At 39.0% G+C, this 21646-nt stretch overlaps 1 protein-coding gene across 1 annotated transcript; it reads right to left on the minus strand.

Moving 5' to 3' along the window:
• Window positions 1-234: 234 nt before the first annotated feature.
• On the minus strand, window positions 235-3185 carry LOC113360411 (probable UDP-arabinopyranose mutase 5). Its single transcript, XM_026603919.1, has 4 exons — window positions 2909-3185; window positions 1821-1950; window positions 1715-1733; window positions 235-1671 (listed from the first exon to the last, which is right to left on the minus strand). Exons 1-4 carry the CDS (start codon window positions 3029-3031, stop codon window positions 534-536), a joined length of 1410 nt encoding a protein of 469 aa, XP_026459704.1. The 5' UTR covers window positions 3032-3185; the 3' UTR covers window positions 235-533.
• Window positions 3186-21646: the final 18461 nt, after the last annotated feature.

The raw sequence follows: 21646 nt of genomic DNA on the forward strand, positions 1-21646 counted from the left end.
TCACTTGCATGTTTTCCTCTCATGTTGACATTTTTTTGTCCAAAACAGACGATCCAGTCCGAGAACAAATATTTCACTTCTAGTTTAAGCCTCCGGGTCAATGAAGGCAACAAACAGTACGCAAAATAAGCCATCAACTGTTCTAGAGGATCTTACTAGCATAAACTGGCAGAGGGTAGTCATTCTAATAGAACATACCCACGTTGACAAGATACACATAAGCAAGACGGTGTCTGCAACTAAAAAGAATAAATAGAATAGCCAATACATGAACTAGAATTTTATTGCTGCTCTCCTCAAAAACCGACTTCACACTATCAGTTGTGTTCAATTAAAAATCAAACCAATTAAGAGCAGGTTCAAAAACCAGAATAAGAAGACTACTTGTAGGTTCAAAAGACTAGAGTTATAGTCTTTTTACTTGTTTTCCTTGATCATGTTCCAGAAAATAGAACAGAGAACACTTTAGGCAAACAAGGGACAGAGTAGCAACAGATAATAAAGAGACAGGATTTCTAACTTGCTCCATATAATCAAGATGACACAGATCCAGCAGTCCTCCAGAGTTGAACCCACTCCAACAATGCGTCAGCAGCACGAGCAAATATAGGGTTCGACGGCCCCAGTTGTTGCTTTACAATTCCTGCAATCTCGATTACACAATCCTCTGACGTTACTGCGGACTTTGACAATCTCACTGACTGAAAGAATGGGACTACCTCCTCCATCAATCTCACTCCTTCCCAGTCTTTCTTCAAGCTTTTTATAGCATCATTTCCACCACCCTTTCTCCACACATAAGGCAGGCCAGTCTTCACACCAAGCCCTAAGTGATCACACACCACCTTTGCGCACATTCCGCACCATATATCCTCCATTGTCTCCCACCTAAGCTTTCCTTCTCCAGCCAACTGCAGACCTGGGAATAAAGCAGGACCCAATAAAGCACGATCAAAGGCGACATTAATCCCACTCATTGGCATCATAGTTCTTAAAGGCACAGTCATAACAGCATCAACATATCGAGTATTCTTTAGATTTGGCTTTACGGCTTGTGTCGGTGTATCGTAATCTGCTAAGTTTAGCCATAGACCACAAGATAAGGCACATTCCACCCCAGTACGAAGGCTGAAAGGATACCCACGGACAAAATCTGCACCTTCGCGATAGGGGTCGTAAAGAGTGTTGAAAAAGAAGGGTGTCGCTGGTGTAGTGAGATTAGTAACATGTTGGGCCACAGCATCCACCAACAAGCCTTTATCATCCCGTGCAGGAAAGCAGTCATCATCAATTGATATAATATACCTTTTACGAGACATTAAGTAACCAAAGTAACGGCACAAGTAGCCTGAAAATTTGATTTTAGTGGGATTGGAGCCCAGAACTCTGTCCATATCAGATTTTGTGTAAACAACATGGTCAAAGCCATTAGGTATTTTTAGGTCATCCTTCAGATCAGGATCTTTGACAATGATCAAATGGAAACGTGAAAAGAATGCCCTCCATTCCTCCAAAAAGGATGAAATGTCTGCTCCAAGCACAGCAATTACCACATCAACTTCATTATCTGGCACAGCAGAATCAGACATTTTGTCTAGACACAAAGTAAAAACCAAGCCAAAAGCGAAACAAGAATTGCAAAAACCACCGGCAAGCAACCCTTCTGAATTATAAAATTATCGGACAGCTCTTCGAATGCCAACAACACTAAAACTCAAACTTTCCAGAACATCCTGTCAAAAGCATAATTTCATTTCACACAGCTGATTCCAAAGATAAAACACACTTATTGTAGAAACTAATAATTTGTGATGACTTACTAGTTGGGAGAACTGGAAGAACGACACGCTTAATACCAAGCCTTTGAATGTAGGTTAAAACTTCTTTGTTTTCAGTAGCTATAAACACTTTCAGAATCTTGTCATTCAGCTTTCCTTCTCTCACTGTTCCCTATCATTGAGTAAGAATAAACAAGGGTCAGTGTTTAAATCTTTCAGATAGGTTAAAGACATGTCAATTGTCCCGTTTACTATGAAACAAAATCAGCAGGGCAGGAAAGTGTAGAAGGCATTTATAAATGTGATAAGCCTCACAGTTTTAGCTACATCACAAAGAGCCATGATTATTTAGTTTCAAACTCAAGATCTCACTATCCTTACTATCTCACCTCCATATTTTCCAAGACCACTTGCCCCAGACTATATAGGATTAGTATATAACATAAATCATCAAATATCAAATTTTCTTCTTCTAATAAGCTTTAAGAAACTACTAATTCACCAGATAATAGGATGCTCTCTTATGCGACTACAGTGATTCCTGTCCATTACAAAATGGTGTTCCTAAGTAAGAACTTCTTCCAATTTCACTATAAGTTCTCCCAATTTGCATTGTCGGTTCCAATTAGGTCACAACTTACATTAGTAATTTAGCCCTCACTTGGTGTTACTAATGTTTTTCTTTTATGAAAGTAAAACGTGTATTGGCTAATAGGAAAGTTTAGCTGAGGCAAAAGAGGATCCAGTCTAAGATCAAAATATCTCTCCAAACACGAAAGAGATTAAGTAGAAGGGCGCCCTAAGCAGAAAAGGAACTGATACATAGACCTATCTTTTATCAAGTTCCTGTTGAAAAGTAAAATTAGCATAAGTAAAAGGAAAATATTAACACAGGTATTCCCATTAAAAACCAGGTTTATACGAACTTTCCATTCTATAGATACAAATCCAAACCAAATGGATTTTACTCTAGGTTTACCAGTCTAAAAACGAAGGAAACGAAAATTTTAAATCAATTACAAACTGATTAAATTAAACCCTAATATTAAGAAACATTAAGATTAACAGTTAAAAGACGTGAATTCTACTAGTCTTAAATTAAAATCAAAACACTGAGAGGGAGATAGTACCTGGAAGAGGTCAAAGACGACATGATCAGGAAGAGAAGAAAGATCAGGGATACGAGAGATATTACGAATACCAGACTCAATCGCTAGAGAAAGAAGAGAAGGTGGTTGCAGTTTTCTACTCATTCGACGAAGACATATGCTTCCAGCTTTCTCTCTCTTGATCTGTTCTTGTTTTTCGCGCGGAAAGATTCTCTCCGTCTCTCTGGTGTTATCTGCGTCTCGTGATATCCTCCGGCATCTCCGTCTATGGTGGAGGTATGATTTAGACCTTTATTCACATTTGAGAAATATTACATTTTCGCTTATAAATCCTGCCTAGTTTAGAGCTTATGGAATTTCTTTGGGGCTGTTACTAAAAGACAAAAAAAAAATGTTATTATGGAGTAATTTTTTAAAACCCTTTAGCCAAATATTCTCTTTCTACCAATTTTACTTCTGATTAATTAGTGTTAATTAGTCATTTTAGGTGTTAATTAACCGTGTTAGATATGAGACCAACTAATGTAAATCGGTCTTTAAAACATTAAACAACTGAAAAAAATTGATTTTTTTTTCGAAAACACTACCCAGAATCGGTTTATGTTCATGCATCCGTAAACCGATTATGGTGTTTTAGTATTCAAGAAGGGCATCAAGAATCGGTTAAGTATGCATAGGTAAAATCTGATTCTCATAATTGGATTTATTGGCGTCATATATAAACCGATTGTTACCTTTTCGTAAGAAAAAAAAATTCATACTTTCATTTATTTCAAATCTACTCCTTTCATAGAATCACGGATGCACTTAGCGCGTGTATCAAGCCTTTGCACTCCTAGGTGACCCTAGTGGACGAATCATAGTCTCGTGAGGGTTTACATAGAGATCTACCCACAAAATATACACAAAAACTCCTAAAACTATAAATCTTCTTCCGAGGAATTCGAGTCTGATTCACCTACCATAAAGTCCGGGACGTACTCCGAAACTTTGGATACCATGAAGTGATAGCTTTCATCAAACGTGAATCCTTCCCCCTTTTCCTCCAAGTAGCGCGCTTTCACGGCTTCGTGCTACAAAAACATGACACAAACTTACTTTGTTAGTTACAAATTGATAAAAGTAGATTGAGTATAATAAACCATAAAAATACTTATAAATTGTTGAAGGGACAAGCTAAAGCAGCTAGCGTTCGAAATTCGTCGTTGGATAGCTATAAAAGCAATTATCGCATCTAGGTATACTTAGCTAGTGCCTATCATGGATTTGTTGAAGATTTCTTCTCTTCGGGGTTCCCATAATCTTGCCTAAATTTGTTATATATCTTCGCCAAAAGGTTTCGGACAAGATCGATCTAGAATTCGACTTTTGGCATACCATGCTTTGGTGATTGCCAAATCTTCGGCGGAGTCAAACGATGCCATTTCTTGTATGTGGAGGTATGAAATAAGTAGTTGTGGAGTATATGGATTAGGAGCGAATATAATGAGCAAGTTTACGGCAAATTGGGTCCGGGGATGAAATCTCTTTATATAGAGAAATACCCCGACGCTAGTTTTTTCCATAAAAGGTGAAATAATTTATCACAATCGGTATTCTCGGATCTCCAAAAAACCCGAATATGATTTTATGCCCAAAAGAATCGGTTTTTATGTTTGGAAACATAAATTGATTGTGCACCCGTAAAAAATTGGAATTTCCATCGACAATAATCGATTTATATATTTGCACATGTAATCTGATTCTGACTAGAAAAAGACACAGAAAAACTATATTTCTAAGGCTTGAAGATTCAGATTATACTGACTCCGTCATAAACTGATTCCATGATGAAGCCTCAATAATCGGTTTATAAGTGGAGTCATATAGCCCGACTGTGTGCCTGTAATTGCAAAATAAAGTATGAAGCATGCATAAACTTGTTTTCCATAAACCCATCATATACGTAGTTATAATTAAAACCATAATCATCCAAAAAAAACTAACCTTAATCATCCAAAAAAGTGTTTCAGACTTAAACCACCCAAAGTATTAAAAACTTAAAATATTTAAAAGAGATCGGCAGCAACTTCAGCTTCAGCAAAGGCTTGAGTTGCATCCATTTCTTCAAACAGGCCATCCAAATGTTCGTGTGCCCTCCAAGCTTGTCTGCCAGTGCGAGGGCCTGCTCCAAACGGGTCTCACAGCCATACCCGAACTTGTAGAGTCTTTTAGGCACCATGGCTTGTGGCACCATGTGAACATCCGAATATCCTCCTGGTTGATCTCTCGAGAATAAAATTCTAGGTGGCTGAAGTTCATGTCTACAAAAAGAAAAAAAATCTAGTTCAACAATTGGTACATAAGACAACATATGTAATCTGATTCTAACAACAAAAACATATATAAAAACCAATTGTGAAATGGAATCTGAAAAGACAACTTCACAATCGGTACATTACCACGTAAATAAAACCCAATTATAGGAGCGCAGAGTTCGAAAAAAATTACCATGCATGGTCGGTTTATGCTAATGCACTTATAAACCGATCTTGGCGATGTCTTTTCATATTCTGATTTTTACCCAGAATCGGTCGATGCTAATCGCACTATATACTGATTCCTATGCATGCTCTTCATGGACGAAGAACAAAACCCATAATCGGTTGATACGATATTTTAACATAATCCGGTTGTGGGTAAATCATAGATTTTGATTTTGAAAATTGTGATTTTAAACATGTAAAATCAATGAATAAATGCTAATAATAGAACGGGTTGATGGAGATTTACCTTTTCTTGGTTGGATCGGAGATCGCTGGAGAAGATGGTCAAAGAAAAAATTGATTAGGGTTTATGGAATTTGGAAGGATTAGATGAGAATAGAATTATTTTTTTTAGGTTTTTATGTTTTTGATTTTTTTTTACTGAAAATGATAATGGGTTAGTTTTAGGAATTAATTTGAGGCTAAAATAGTCTTTTTGACAAGTTTGGCACCTCATAGCCACTTGTAAAAGTTGAGAGGGGAATTTGATAGGCCAAAATAAATGACCTATGCCCCAAACTAGGAAGTGTTGGGATTCAGAACTAAGAACAATGGGAAGAGCACAAGAACACGAGCCAAACACAAGAATCATAAGCTTTAATCCTTTGAGTTGGGGATCAACCACCTTGAAAAGTAAATAACAAAGAAAATAATTAAAAAAAATTAGTTAAATTCCCTGTCTTACATGATTGATAATTGAAGTATTTATAGCTTCTTAACTTCCTAAACAAACTACATGCAATTAAGGCAATTGATGCCTGACTAATAATAGAACTTCTAGAATTTGAGAACTTAAGGAAACTGAGTATTAATTAAGGTAAGCTTAAATAAGGGAAATATGTGACCGCAAGGATGGTATCCTAACATCCCACTGCGCCTGAAAAATGGCTTGTCCTCAAGCCTCAAAGTCTGGAAATCGAGCAGAATATCATCAACATCCTCCCAAGTTGCTTCTTCATTGGGATGATCTTTCCATTTCACCAGCCACTTTGTTCCAGTTGTATTGCCTTTCTTAAACATTTTGCGCTCCAGAACTGAATCAGGTTCCAAAGATGTATAGTCCACAGTAGTAGGCAATTGTGTATCAACAACAATTGAAGATCCAAGTTTCAGTTTTAACTATGAAACATGAAATACTGGATGGATCTTACTCGTAACAGGTAAGTCCAAACGATATGCGACTGATCCAATCTTCTCAATAATACGAAAGGGTCCATAAAATCGTGGAGAAAGCTTAATATAAAATTGATTAGCTACTGAAGTTTGACGCTATGGTTGCAATCTTAGAAAAACCCAATCATTAATTGCAAATGTACGTTCAATTCTGTGAGCATCAACATATGTCTTCATTCTACCTTGAGCATCATGTAAATTAGCCTTCAAGTTGCGTAAAGTATGATCTTGAGCCTTTAAACTTTCATCCACAACATGCACAGGAGTTGATCCTGGAATATAGGTCGAAATTGTTAGTGAAATTCGACTGTAAAGAGCCTGATAAGGAGTCATCTTGATTGTTGAATGATAACTCGTATTCTACCACCATTCATCCCATGGTAGTTAATTTATCCAATCCTTAGGTTTTATTCCAGCAAAGTAGCGTAAGTAACATTCCAAAGTTCTATTGGTTACCTCAGTTTGTCCATCTGTTTGAGGATGATATGCTGAACTTCGGCACAACTGAGTGTCATGTAAAGAGAAAAAAGCTTCCCAAAAATTGCTCATGAATATTAGGTATCGATCACTGACTATTGTCTTTGGCATTCCATGTAAACGCACAACTTCGCGTACAAATATGTCAGCAATCTTGGCAGCAGTGTAAGGATGATAGTGCTATAAAGTGTGCATATTTAGTCAATCGATCTACCACTACTAATATAGAACTTTTACGATTGGAGACTGGAAATCCATCAACAAAGTCCATGGAGATATCTATCCACACATCAGTAGGAATTGTTAATGATTGTAAAATCCTTAGAGGCGCAATTGACTCAGACTTTTTAAGTTAGAAAATGTCGTACTTCTTAATAAATTCTTTGACTGCATATTTCATACCCTTCCAGTAGAAATTGAGATGAAGACGTTTGTAAGTATGAAAGTACCCTGAATGACCACCCAAAAAGGATTAATGAAACTCCTTAAGTAGTTTAGAACACCAATCAGAAGTAGGTACTACGACAATGCAGTCTTTGTGACGTAGAATCCCAGCATCATATGAATAATGAGCTTTATAATCTGATTTATTCTTCAAGTTATATATAAGAATGCTTAATTCAACATTAGTGTGACACTCACTGATAATCGCATCAATGCCAGAAAATAGTGGAGCAGTAACTGCCAGTAGATGAGAATCAACTATGCGAGATAACGCATCAGCATCTTTATTTACTGCACCACATCGATAGATTATTTCATAATAATAACCCAATAGTTTGGACAACCACTTTCATTGTTCAATTGAAGATAACCGTTGCGCTCCAAAAAATATTTAATACTTCTGTGATACGTGTAGATTTTAAAGTGCCTACCAAGCAGATAAGGTCTCCATTTGTTCACTGCAGAGACAATAACAAGCATTTCCTTATCATACACAGATAGATTCAGATTCTTACCTGATAATGGTTTGCTGAAATATGCAATAGGTTTGTTAGATTGCATCAAAACTGCTCCCAATCCATTACCCAAAGCATCGCACTCTAAATAAAACTCTTTTATAAAATCCGATAATGCCAAAACAGGAGTGCTTGTTAAGACCAGTTTGAGCTGATTAAATGCATCTGTAGCTTGATTAGTCCACTTGAAAGCATCCTGTTTTAATAACCTAGTCAATTGAGCACTTATTTTGCCATAATCTCGCACAAATTTGCGATAGTATCCTGCCAAACTCAAGAAACCCCTGAGATCCTTGACTGTAGAAGGAATAGGCCAATTCTTAATGCTAGAAATCTTATCTTCCTCCACAACAACACCTTCAGCTGAGACCGTGTAGCCAACATAACCAATTGATGACTTTGCAAAGTCACACTTAGAGCTTTTTAGAAATAACTTATGTGTTCGTAGTAGCTCAAACACAATTGCCAGATGTTGAAGGTGCTCAGACAAAGAGGTATTTTAAACCAATATGTCGTCGAAGAATACCAGAACAAATTTTCGAAGATACGTACGAAATACAACATTCATCAAACTCTGGAATATTGCAGGTGCGTTAGATAATCCAAAGAGGATCATCAAAAATTTGTAGTGCCTATCATGTGTCCTAAAAGCTGTTTTGTGAATATCTGCATCATACAATCTTATTTGATGAAAGCCAAATCGTATATCCATCTTTGAGAAAATTGTAGCACCATTTAACTCATCAATCAATTCATTCACAAATGGAATTATAAAACTATCTTTCACAGTAACCTTGTTAAGTGCTCTATAATCGACGTACATACGCCAATTATTATCTTTCTTACGGACCAATAACACAGGTAAAGAATAAGGACTAGAGCTTTGACGAATAAACCTTGATTGCTTGAGTTCAGACACAATCTTCTCAATCTCATCCTTTTGAAAATATGGATATCTATATGGTCGAACATTTACTGGTGAAGTGTTTGGCAGTAAAGGTATGCGATGATCATGTGATCTAATAGGTGGTAAAGATGTTGGAAACCCAAATATATCTGAATAATGCAAAAGTATTTGAAAAACATTAGTGGGTACCTTATCAGAAGTTGTTATTGACAAGGTTGGATCTAGCTGAAGTAGAAAACTATGGTGTGCACAATCCAATAGTCGTTGCAGTGGGGTGTTGTCCAAGAGCATAATTGAGGCTGAAGAATTCCCAACTAATGGATAATAAATACCGCTTGAATGAAATTGCATACGAAGTTTCTTAAAATCCCATGTGATTTCACCCAAAGTTTGTAGCAATTGCACACCAAGAACTGCATCGCACCCACTAACAGCTAAGAGAAAGAAATCAGTAGTTAACGGATAATCCTGTAACTTAAGAGAGATATCAACACAAGAGCCTTGAGTTCCAGAAATCCAGTGTTACCAACCATAACTTTCAAAGCAGTGTTACTAGGTGGATTAGAAAACCATGTTTCATAGCAATGGTCGGGTGTAAAAAGTTGTGAGTAGAACCTGAATCAATGAGAACTGTAAGAGGTTCTCTTTGGATATATCCTGTAATTCTCATAGTTTTAGAAAAAGAAGATCCCATTAGAGAATATAGTGAAACTTCAGATTCTATATCTTCACTGGTTGCAGTAACATTCACATCTTCTTCCTCAGCACACTCTTTGTTGATCTCAGCATTGTCTGGATCCATATCCAAAATTAATAACCTTGGTTTAGCACACAAGTGACCAGGTGTAAATAGTTGATCGCAATTAAAACATAATCCTTTTTCTCGTCTCTCTCTTTGTTCATCCTGTTAGAGCACTGCTCGGTCGAACTCGCAAGCGTTGCTATCTCAAGCTTGTTGTCAAGTTTAGTTTCCAAAACTATAAGTCTTGATTTCTAATCTACTTATAGCTATGTCTCGGATTAGGATAGAATGTGTAGTTGAGCATTAGACTTCACAGTGTTCATCAATTGAAGAAGAAGAACTACTAAGGGGAGCTTGTGGAACTTCATCAACAAAAGGTATATGGAGACTTGAACTCATCTATCACTCAGAAGTCTATTTCTATTCTATCTCTTATTGTGATAAAAGTCGTATAGCTATATAGACTTACATATTTGATATTTCGAGCTGAATTTAACTCGCTTACATATTTGATATATTATACACATTTGATATTTCGAGCTGAGTTTAACTCGCTTACATATTTCTCGAAATATGTGTTGGTAAGCTTTCGATTTAACCAAGTTCATCTTTAATCTTGACGAAAGTCAAAAGATGATCATGTGAAAATCGCCTGGTAACATCTTACATGATTTGTTTGAGACAGTCATTTGATGTAGACTCGGAATGTTTCGTATTGATCTATTGATCACTTGAAAATTGCTTTGAAGCTAATAGTTTGCGTGAGACAGCTATTCCCGTCTTCCAAGAATGTTTCAATGATTAAGATGGAGTTTAGAACGATTAACCGTTGATTGAATATAACACAGTATGCGTACTTGTATGCTAACTGTTGCAAGTTATTCAAAGTCTGAGAACCATAGTATGCATACCCTATGCGTACTGGTTTGGAAGTTGAAGTCTGGGAACTTAGTATGCATACCCGTATGTGTAACGACGTAATAGTTCAAGTCCAGGAATTCAACCGAGTTTGGTGGTGTACGACAGTATGCGTACCCGTTATCATACTGGTGAACCCAGACCAAGTCCGGAACTCTAAGTATGCGTACCCGTTTGCATACTTGAGTGGATTAAGTTCTAAAATCGGTTTGTTCATGAAATAATACATTTATATATTAAGGAATGCAATCTTTTGCAAACTGTGGTTATAATGTTCATGAATTGATTCAAGTGAATCAAAATCGATTTTGCTTCAATTGTGTCTTGTATACTTCTATGAGAATATAAACAATTGAACAACCCCATAACTAGTTTCATTTGAGTCATTTGAACTAGTTGTGATTAAGATGAACAAGGTTGATATGAAAGTGTTCATATGGCTAACTTCGGTTAACTATTGTTGGGACAACTATGTGCACACGTTTGGGTACGATTACTCAAACCTAAATGAAGTCACATTTCATTTGTGTATAACAAGCTAAGTTCGATCTAACGGTTGAAAGATATTATCTTGAGTCTAATCAGGTTTTCATCTAACGGTAAATATTGAATGCTTTGTTACCAAGGTAGCATTGATTCAAAACCCTGATTTGAATACTATATAAGGGAGAACTGATAGGGGACTAAAACACCTAATTCTTTTATCGGTTTCTTACGCTTTTCTTAGTTATTTCTCTTCAAAACACTGTATATTACTCTTGTTTAGTATTTGTGTAGGTACTTGGCATGGTTTGGCACAAATGAAGGAAAATGGTGGTTTAAAGCACTGCTCTGAATTATTGGCGTTGTTGGATAGAAAGCACAAGAAGAGTACATGCTGATGAAGCACTGAGAACAAAGACTGATCAAGGCAGCTATTGAAGTTCAGTTAGCATTTGATGAAGCAATTGAATTATCGGATCAGGGCACCAACACGGACCAACTAGTTACTGAAGCAGAAGGCAGGCGTTAAGGCCACCTGAGACTTTTACGCCCTTGTACGGACAAGATTCAAGAATATTAGGTCATTTATTATTCTCAGTTTCACCATTTCACAAACTTCTTCTCACTGAATCGAGAGCTGCTGCATCAAGGGCTCATGCCGGCAGACTATGGGTTCAAGAGTATTTCACGGAAGGTTCGGAGTTGTCTGCAAGGTGATGAGAACACATATTCAAGATGGCCAGATGGATTTGGAATTCGAGAAGGACAGGGAAGAACTGAATGTCGTGATGGTGTTGAAAATCAGTTGAGAAACTGATGTAAATATCGATGGAGTTTGATAAATCAAGAGGAAGCAGGATTTGTGGAAGAATGGAGGGATTGCTGGTGGTTCTAAGAGCTTCATTTGAGACCTGGAATTCAGGGCAGAAGAACTGAAGTTGTTGTTGTTGGTTTGTGATGATAAATGGCCCAGATTGATGATGATATATAATTATTAATGGAATATGAACAATGGGTTTGTGCTGAATTGAACTGGCAGGAGTTGGAGAGCTAGAGAAGAAGATTTCTTGATGCACATCAACAACACTTCATTATGTTCAGCAGGTGTTTGCAGAATTTCCTAATCTACGAACAACTAGACATCAAGGAAATGAAGATGTTTGTCTGCCGCAACTGGGGGTCGAGTTTGAAGCTAGAAACAATAGGGTTTGTTGCTGTCTAGCCATGGAGCTGTGCGGATTGTTTACAATGCGGTTTGGTGATGTTTCAGTCGAGAAGTAAATGGTTGGAAGTGTTGGCTGTACAGGAAGGTGGGAGGGTTCTTGGGAGACAGAGAATGGACTGAAATTGAGTTACTGATACTGATGGTGCGAGTTCGAGAAGATAAACAAGTTGCTGATATCTGTGATCTTGGAGCTGTGGTTCGAATGTGCAGCAGTTTGGTGGAATTTCATTACTAGAATTCAATGGAGAAGATGCCAGGATGGATAACAAGACACATGAGTTGTGTAGATGTGAAATTGTGAGGATTTGGTGCTATTCTGGTAAGCAAGACCGTAACCAGTAGAGGCTGGTTGACTGCACCAAGTTTGTGTTGGTAGCTATGGGTCGATACTGAGAACAAGATTACAGTTAAACAGCAGGTGCTGACAAGGGTTTATTGAGAAGACTGAATACAAGACGGAACAGAAAGTGGCTCGAGCGGTGGTGGTTCAGGTCGAGTTACGGTGGAAATATGGACCAAGCTCTGAGCTGGTTAGCCATGGTTCCAGGCCTGAGTACGAAGGTAGGTTGGCAGCACCTGGGACCCAACTTAGCAGCCAACAGGATATGAAGACTTGGGTGCCAATTTATCTTAGTTTTGGAAAGGCTTTATTGCCAAGAATATATCCAGAGGTGCTGTCTTGGACATCAGTTTTATGTGATGAATGGCTGAGATTTGGAAGCTGGCAGAGTTTGTATGGAACAAGGATTGTTGGGTCTGCTGGAGGTTACATTTTTACAGGGGAGAAAATCTATAAAGAGAGGCGCAGAAACACAGAGAAGACTACCTTTTGATCACCAGTTTTGTGCAGATTGTTCGCGGAAAATCCTGAAAGAGGAGAAGCTATACAGAACCTAAACAAGTACATGAACCTGCAACTGCAATGAGTTTGCTTTTACATCTTGTAGATGGTGGATTTTCGACAAGGGATAAAATCGTAAACTCATAATTATACGAAGTCTGATCCAACAATCAGACGTGAGTATTGAAACACGGGTTTCTCATCGAATTCTCAACGGAGAGTACTTTCTCTCAGAGTACATGTAGATATGTAGTCTCACGACTGGACAACGGCATATCTCATGAATACTGAACACTTTCAGTGATTATTTCTATATAGTATCACGAGATGGACGGCTCATAGACAGCTTGCTCTGCTAGTACAGAGCGATAACGTCTTCAGGAACAAACAACGAGTTTACCCTGACTATATAAAGGATATGACTTACTGACAAGCTCATATCGGGATAATTAATGCTCCTAGACAGCTTGCTCTGCTAGTATAGAGCCACAAAGTTAATTATTCCTAATTAAGATTAATTCTGCCGTGACATTCACTACTGAATTCCCAGAATAATCTATTATTGCTCCTATTCCATGGTCGAATCCACAACTGGTCCCATGGAATGGAAATAACAATTGCTCCTATTTCATGGTCGAATCCACGACTGGTCCCATGGAATGGCAATAAACAATTGTTCTGATTCTATGATCGAATCAACGGCTTGATCTCATAGAATAGCAATGACTATATTATCTCATTACTCCGATTTCATGATCGGATCCACAACTGGTTTCATAAATGGTAATAGATAAATCTTAATTACTCTGATTCTATGGTCGAATCTACGATCCCATGGAATGGTAATGCTCACTTTATTATTCTGAATTCGTAGTCGAATCCTCAGCTGATCCTATGAATTAATAATAAACATCTTATTACTCGGTTTTGTGAATTATTCTCCACTAAATTCCATAATTAGTAATAAATAATCAACAACCGGGCGTCTGAGCTACCTCTAAGTAAGCCCGATCCAAATGGTGAAAGTGTGTTCAACGACGACACAATAACAGTCACCGCACGAACTAGTATTTCAAAATACAACGAAACGATGAACCTATGCAAAATAGGGAAGAATATAATAAATAATTAAAAATATTGACTAGGGTGCTGGGAGCACGGACACACGACCGACCGACCGTGTCGTGGTCAATCCCACGCCAGTTTTATATTTTTAATGCATTTTTATTATTTTCCATGATTTGATGAAAATTCTCTCATTTTATCAAATCTCCTTCGTCTCGAGGAAACTCCTCGGTTTCATGGTATTTTCATAAATTCGTAAAAAATAATATAAAATTAAGGAAAGAAGTGTGGGGCGTGATCGTTGGCCAACCGGCCATGCCTTGGTCCCGGCCGGCCCCACACCTCACGGTTCCTCATTATTTTATTATTATTATTATTTCTCTAATTTCATGAAAAAACTCCTTGATTTCATGGTATTTTGCACAAATCATCAAATAATAAATAAAATAATGAAAACTTGTGGGACCGGGCCACTAGCCGGCCGGCCATGCCCTAGCCGGTCCCACACGTCCCTTGTTTTATTATTTTATTTTATTTTTCCTTGAATTCATCAAATTCCTTGATTTCATGGTATTTCTCTCAAATTAGGAAAAATTCCCTCAAATCATGAAAAAGACTTAAAAAATATAAAAAATTATGAAAACTCGTGGGACCGGGCCCCTAGCCGGCCGGCCACGCCCCCACGGTCCCAACGCCCGTTTTTTTATTATTTTAATATTTTTTCTTCCTTGAACTCATGAAAACTCCTTCAATTCATGGAAACTCCCTAAATTTATCAAATTTCTTAAAATTCATGAATTCTTCATAAAATCATCAAAAATATTATAAAATTAAGGAAAATGGCACCACGGGACCGTGGTCACGACCGGACGACCATGCCTTGGCCTCGGCGGTCCCACGCCTCCTTATTCCTTATTTTATAATTATTTTCCATCATCTCATGGTGTTTTCCTCAGTTTCGTCGAAACCCTAATTTTGGCATATTTTCTCGAATGGATGATCAATTGCACGCCATAAAATATCAAAATTCTCAGGACTGAGACACGGACGCCTTGGGGACACGAGAACGATATCTTGACCGACTAAGATTGGCTCTTTGGCTTACAGAAGCCGGTCCCATCAAGTTTCACAGTTTTGACCTAATTTGCACAATTGCACGTATTAGGTCCAAGACTCTTCCAAACACTTTGGATTTTCATGAAGTGATCATCAGGCGGTCACGTGACTATCCAGGGCCGGTTTCATGACCACATGGTCGGTCCCTCACTCCGTCATAATTAATTAGGTTTTCTCACCTAAGGCTCAGACGAGCATTTTCGAATAAATGATTAAACCAGCATTTAATCATTCTTTTACCAACAAATCGTCAACTCTTCAGGAGTTCTTTGTATTTGCTCACGTGAGCATATGGACACTATATGGTTGATCCACGGTCCCATGTAGTCGCTCCCTCCTTCGTCCCATGGTTGAAATTCTGACGAACCATGAAATGATCATCAATTGATCAAATTAGGGTTTCTGAATCCAAGGATCGTCATTCCAGATTCCAACCTTAATAATTTCACGACGACCTCATGGTCATTAATTTTATTAATTATGCTCGGTTCAACGACCAGTATTCTAATTAATATTTTTGGTACGCTGCCAATAATCCATCAGATGAGCAACACATGCTCAGACGATCAAATATTCAACAATTCATCACATGAGAAACACTTGCTCAGATGATAAATATTTGCTCAAACCAAGGAATATTGGTTCAATAATCAATACTCAACGATCCATTGAATGAGAAATACTTGCTCACTTCATCGTAAGAACTATACCTCTGTCTCATGACATGTTCAATTCATGAGTTTCAGAACATCATGTTCAACTCAACAACTACATGGACTCATCGTCCCATCAAACCACAAAGTCATCAATTGACTAACAAACCACGAGACGTCAATCGTGTCACTTTGGGGGGATATCACTTAGGGTTTTGGTCTGGCGGTCTACGACACGTGTGTTCAAACACACGATGGAATGTGAGAAAGTCGTGCAATCAGTTGAAGGAATTCACGAGGTAGTGGGTGGAAAATCGACCAAGTCTCCACACGTTGAGCAACTGGTTTCAAACACGATCTCCACTTTCCCACTCCTTGATTCCATCAACTGTCACACTTCATGGGGTCATGGTGTCTAAAATTCCAGCAATATAAATAAGTCTTTGAATCATGATTGAATCGTCAACATCAACAGTATCATCAATCTCACGTCTCATCGACAACACGAGATCATCAACTTTTCAATTGAGCAACTATTCTCAATTGAGAAATTTCAATCATGCAGAGCTTATCATATTCATAATTCAAACACCCACAATCTTTGATTACCATTGATTCCACACATTTCCCAGCTTCCCTCCTACAGATCAACCCATCCTCTCTTGTGACCGAATTTACTCTGGAACGGTCATTGTCTTGATTTAGGCCGGAGTACTACATATTGATCTCTCGAATATAAAGAACCCCCTTTGTAGCGGTGCATCTGTGTGAGGTTTAACATTTCGCTCGGTTCGAGAAGTCTCCTCCGTACGGTCGTCTCCTCAATTCCTTAAAAACCAGCAAATCGTTTTTTCCCATCTACAGATTGGCAACCACAGTGGGAGATTAATCTCTCGGTTGCAATCTCACAATTTCACAAAGATGGTTGATCTTAGGTCCGGTTCAATTACCAATCTGGGTTCAACACCCGACTCTCACGTCGTAATTTCTAGTGATACTGCAATCGCAAGTACTACTCCTCTCAACATTGCAGGCTTCAGTGGTACCGCTAATACCACTCCTCCAGCCAGCAATGTCATGCCACATGTTACTACTACTCCTCCAAGCACTAGTGCTCCAGTGATCACCCCTACAAGTGACGGCACTGTCGCCATAAAAAATCCACTCTTCGGTCGGTCTCCTGAAGAAACCAGAGGAAATCAGCCTACCATACTTGATCTCATGAAGGTTCAGACTGACGTGGCTACAACACATAAGCAGTTGTGTGTTTATATTAAAACTCTCACAGACAAGTTTCCGTCTAAACGAACTCAGCCTCAACGCGAGAAAGGAAAATCTAAAAAAACATCTTCAACCGCTGATCTTGAAATCTCTCCAATCCATGTTGTATATGATGAAGAATTCCGCAAAGCTGCAGATGACTCTCCAGCAACGGAACCTGCAAGTTTCATCACTCGTAAAGATATGTAGTGCTTTTTTGAGGATCGATGAAAAGATAAGACATCATCCGTCCATCGTCACCAACCTCCATACTGCCATACAGAGGATTCCTCTTTAAAAAGGTTATACCGCTCCAACATTCATTCTTTATGATGGAACATGCAATACTCAAAAATATATTTCTCGGATTCTGGAATTATTGGGCAAACACGAGCACAACCATGTCGTCCGTCTAGAGGAATTTTCAAAATCCTTGAAAGGCAGGGCATACACCTGGTACAACAACATCGCACCAGGAAGTATCACCGATTGGGGAGAGATGATTAATGCTTTCTACAGAAAATACTTCTTCGTGTCAGAGCAAGTCGCTCTCTCTGATCTAGGAAGGATGATTCAAAGGAGCAGTGAACATCCCGATGATTATGTGAAAGGGTTCAGAGTTCAAGCCTTGGACTGTCATTGTCCAAACGTCACGGAGCAGCAACTGGTAGACTTGTGTATCAACGACATGATCCCGGTCTACAAAGATTTATTGGAAAATCTTCGTTTCCAGACCTTCTCAGAGCTTCATGAAGCGGCGAAGAGATCGGCAACTACTGTGCCCGCTTTACTGGAAAGAACAAAAGCTACAAAGTCTGAAGAACCGCGAGACACTCGAGATGGCAGACGTCTGATCAAGAAGCAGTAAAACCTCCAGCCTTCCACAAACACTGTTGGAGAAGGGAGCAAATGGAAAGCCAAACCGTTGTGCAAGCATACCCCAGCTCCTTCAAAATCACAAAGGAAGGATGAGCAAGATGCACAAGCCTCTGACTAACGCACAAGAGTTCCTGATCAAGAAGCACCTGACTTTCTTTTTTCCATTAAAGAGGTGATCAAACTCCTGGATGTCTGGGTCCAAGATGGTGCAATCAAGTTTCCATATGTCAAGAAATAACCAACTGAAGAAGACATGGAAAATCCTCGTTACTGCCGCTTCCGCAGGTTCGTCAATCATCCCACAAACGACTGCGGAGTTTCGAAGAACATTTTCAAAGAGGAGGTTGATCCACAATAGCTTCAACTGGGGACTGAAGGAGTACACAAGAATCCTCTCTCAATCAGAACCTTTACACTCTTTGAACAACCTATCAAAGTGGCAGTTCAATCCGTCAAATGTGAATTGATTTATCTGTCGAAGGCACAAAGGAGAGACATATCCACAGAACCACATCGTGTCAAGAAGTCTATTCCGGAAATACTTCTTGAGCCCCCATTTGCAGATCAAGAGATGTACGACTGGGGATTGCTTACCATAGTCAATCTCAGAAGAAACGAATTTGGAAGAACGTTGATCGATGTTGGCACCGCCGTCAACAACATTCCATTGAAAACCATTGGATCTAAGGGCATCACTCGACAAGAAGCTACTCATGCTCCCATCTCAATCAGGGGCCTTGAAGGAGCGCTCGGAAATACTTATGGATGCATCACTCTCAAAGTGAACATAAGTTCAACCTGGACAGAAACCAAGTTTCACATAATCAGGAAGATCCAGGATATGACATATCCTTCAGACGAAAGTGGATCCACGCTAAAAATATGGGTACTTACAAAGCGCCTTTGGTTACACATCTCTCCAACGAATAAAGTTCTGATCCAGAAGATTTGACGGACATTCCATCATCAGAGTACTTTGAGGAATTTCAAACTTTGACGAGGTTGAAGCAAGAACCTGCAAAAGATGCATAGACATTCATCAAGAGGTTCCGCACTCAGGAAAGTCACATTCCATGTCTATGTCATTTATTTCCTCACATGCTGTCCTAGCATGGGGACTTAATTATGCTAGAAACTCTACAAGGCGTTATGAATAGTAGCTTCACCACATTAGTATATTACCAAGTAGTTGAATCTGACGTTTCTCCGAATCAACCACTGAAACATTCATTTATGAGATGACGTCCAAGCACGACAAAAAATACTTTGGGAGTTTCTCCTGCAAGTCCATGTGTTCCACAAAATCAGAAAGCTCTGATGTCTGTACAAGTGTCGAATCTCACTACTGCAACAAAAGGGATGCTGAATCAACATAAGATACTCCAGGTCCGAGATGATCAAACCTCTAAGAATTTCGACGCTTAAGGAATATACGGTTCAACGCTCAAGCATCTAAGAAGCCTTCAAATTGTACTCCCAATCAAAGAGTACACCTTCGATAGTGGCGCGTCTGGCTTCAACACAAATATCTCGACGATGACACATTGATTCAACACCAGCACGATCAAAGTGTAAATAAACTACAATCGATAAGCCTTGCAACATCATTCATACATGAAGGGCACTAACTCCTTCAATATACACTGGGCAACCTGAGGTGATTCCGCGAAACTTCATCAACGGGATTTCTCTACATCACAAGCCCCTGCATGATTGAGGAACTTTCTCTCTTCACCAATCACATCCAGTATGAAAAATGCTGATGTTATATACCACAACAACATCAATTCTCTGACAAAGCCACTTCACGAGGCTCACTGGATGGAGGAGCAAATATTATGTCGATGATCATGGTTCTAGCCTTTTTGGTCTCGGGAGCAACTCCGACAATAGTATCTGCATCAACAAGAATTTCTGGAGAAAATTCAGTCGTGATCTCAGCATCAACAACGGTCTCAGGAGCAACATCCTCATGACAAGGCTTCATCAACTAACCGTTCTCTGAAGTATTACTTGACGAAGCGGACTTCTCCAAGCACTAATAATTCATATAAATATGTGTAGACCTGATAACATGCTCACATGAAAGTATTCCCAAAGATTGCACGACTAGTGGGCACAATCCAAAGTCTTCTACAAGATGTTCTCATCACCTCTACAAATGAGATACAACACACTTCGGGCTACGGGTTTACAAAAACGTACCAATGGGTGAGGAATGGAACAATACTTCCTCAACAAAAAAATGTTCGTCTATGTTTCTTCTACAATATACCAAAAGGGCACATCCATCGGACATACGAGCTGAAAGATATGGTCTTTACCGCCAGGTCTACGGAATCTGAAAAATCTGTACGGGATTACAAATTACAAATGTGCACGTTCCATTGGCTGATCTCTACAACTCCAAATTGAGTTATTCTTTTCTCATGAGATAACTCAGCCTCTTAGCTTCAAAAGTTGGGGCCAAGCATCGAATTCTGACCTTGTATGAGGTCCCTGCAGCTTCCAGAGCGTACAACATACAAGCAGCAATTCTTAGACGGGATTCATGACTTCCACAGTCGAGCGGTGTCCACCAGGTCTTTCCACCAAGTACTTCATCACGGTACCTCCAACTTCGACCACCTAGGTATTCACATCAATTTTTCTACCTGGGTCCTCTATCCAAGTCTTGCTAGAAGAAGAGAAAACGAAGAGGAGAGATTTTACAAAATACTGGGGACTGACGGTCCGCTGATCATCACGATCAGTTTCACAGTCCAAGACTCGTGGCGCCAGACTCTCTTGTGCTAATCATTCATCATAAAAGTGATGCTACCGCCGGGACATGAAACCATGGTCATTACATCATCCCCTCTCGAAAGCAACCTCATCTATGGTTCCGTGAACAGGGTTTCAGACGTGATGTTTTACGGTTGAGAAAGACAAGATGGCTGCAAGCACCATGCTCATGTACCAATCAAAGGGTCTTGATCTCAAATGAATCAATAGCATTGAAATCCTCCACCAACCAGTTCGTGGTATGGGAGTGATGCATCGAATGGAGGACCAAAACAACCCCTGCACTTGGGTGTTAATACACCACTACACGATTCTCAGTTACTGGGGCATCCTCTACAATCAGGGCAACAGTTTCTTCAGTATTCTCTGCTGGTGGCTCGGTTTCTTCTATCACTGAAGCAGCAACAATCGAAGTTTCCATAACTTCAGTGACAACCTTCTCATGGCCTTGAAGTGCAGGTATGGTTGTCTCTTCATCAACAACTCCAGAACAGCTCGAGTTATCCTTATTGGTTTCAATATCCTCAACTTCGGTATTTGGCACCTAATACGAAGATTACATGAGGTTAGAGCAATCTAAACATGATACCAAATGAGATCATAAAAATACATTATACAAGCAGTCCAACATCATCAGGGTTCATCATTGTACACTCTAGGCACGAGCAAATAGCATGAAAGTCATGAAAATACGTTTTGCGGCAAGCTCGTCTGAAGAGACTTTACTCTTCCCTGTGCAAGATAACTAACTG

The sequence above is a fragment of the Papaver somniferum genome, chromosome 3 (genome assembly GCF_003573695.1).
Source record: "Papaver somniferum cultivar HN1 chromosome 3, ASM357369v1, whole genome shotgun sequence".
Lineage (NCBI taxonomy): Eukaryota > Viridiplantae > Streptophyta > Magnoliopsida > Ranunculales > Papaveraceae > Papaver > Papaver somniferum.

Coding starts and splice junctions, on each gene's coding strand:
- LOC113360411 (XM_026603919.1), bottom strand. CDS start 3,031: ATGAGTAGAAAACTGCAACCACCTTCTCTTCTTTCTCTAGCGATTGAG. Junction 1,951..2,908: donor TCGTCTTTGACCTCTTCCAG/GTACTATCTCCC, acceptor ACTCAATGATAG/GGAACAGTGAGAGAAGGAAA.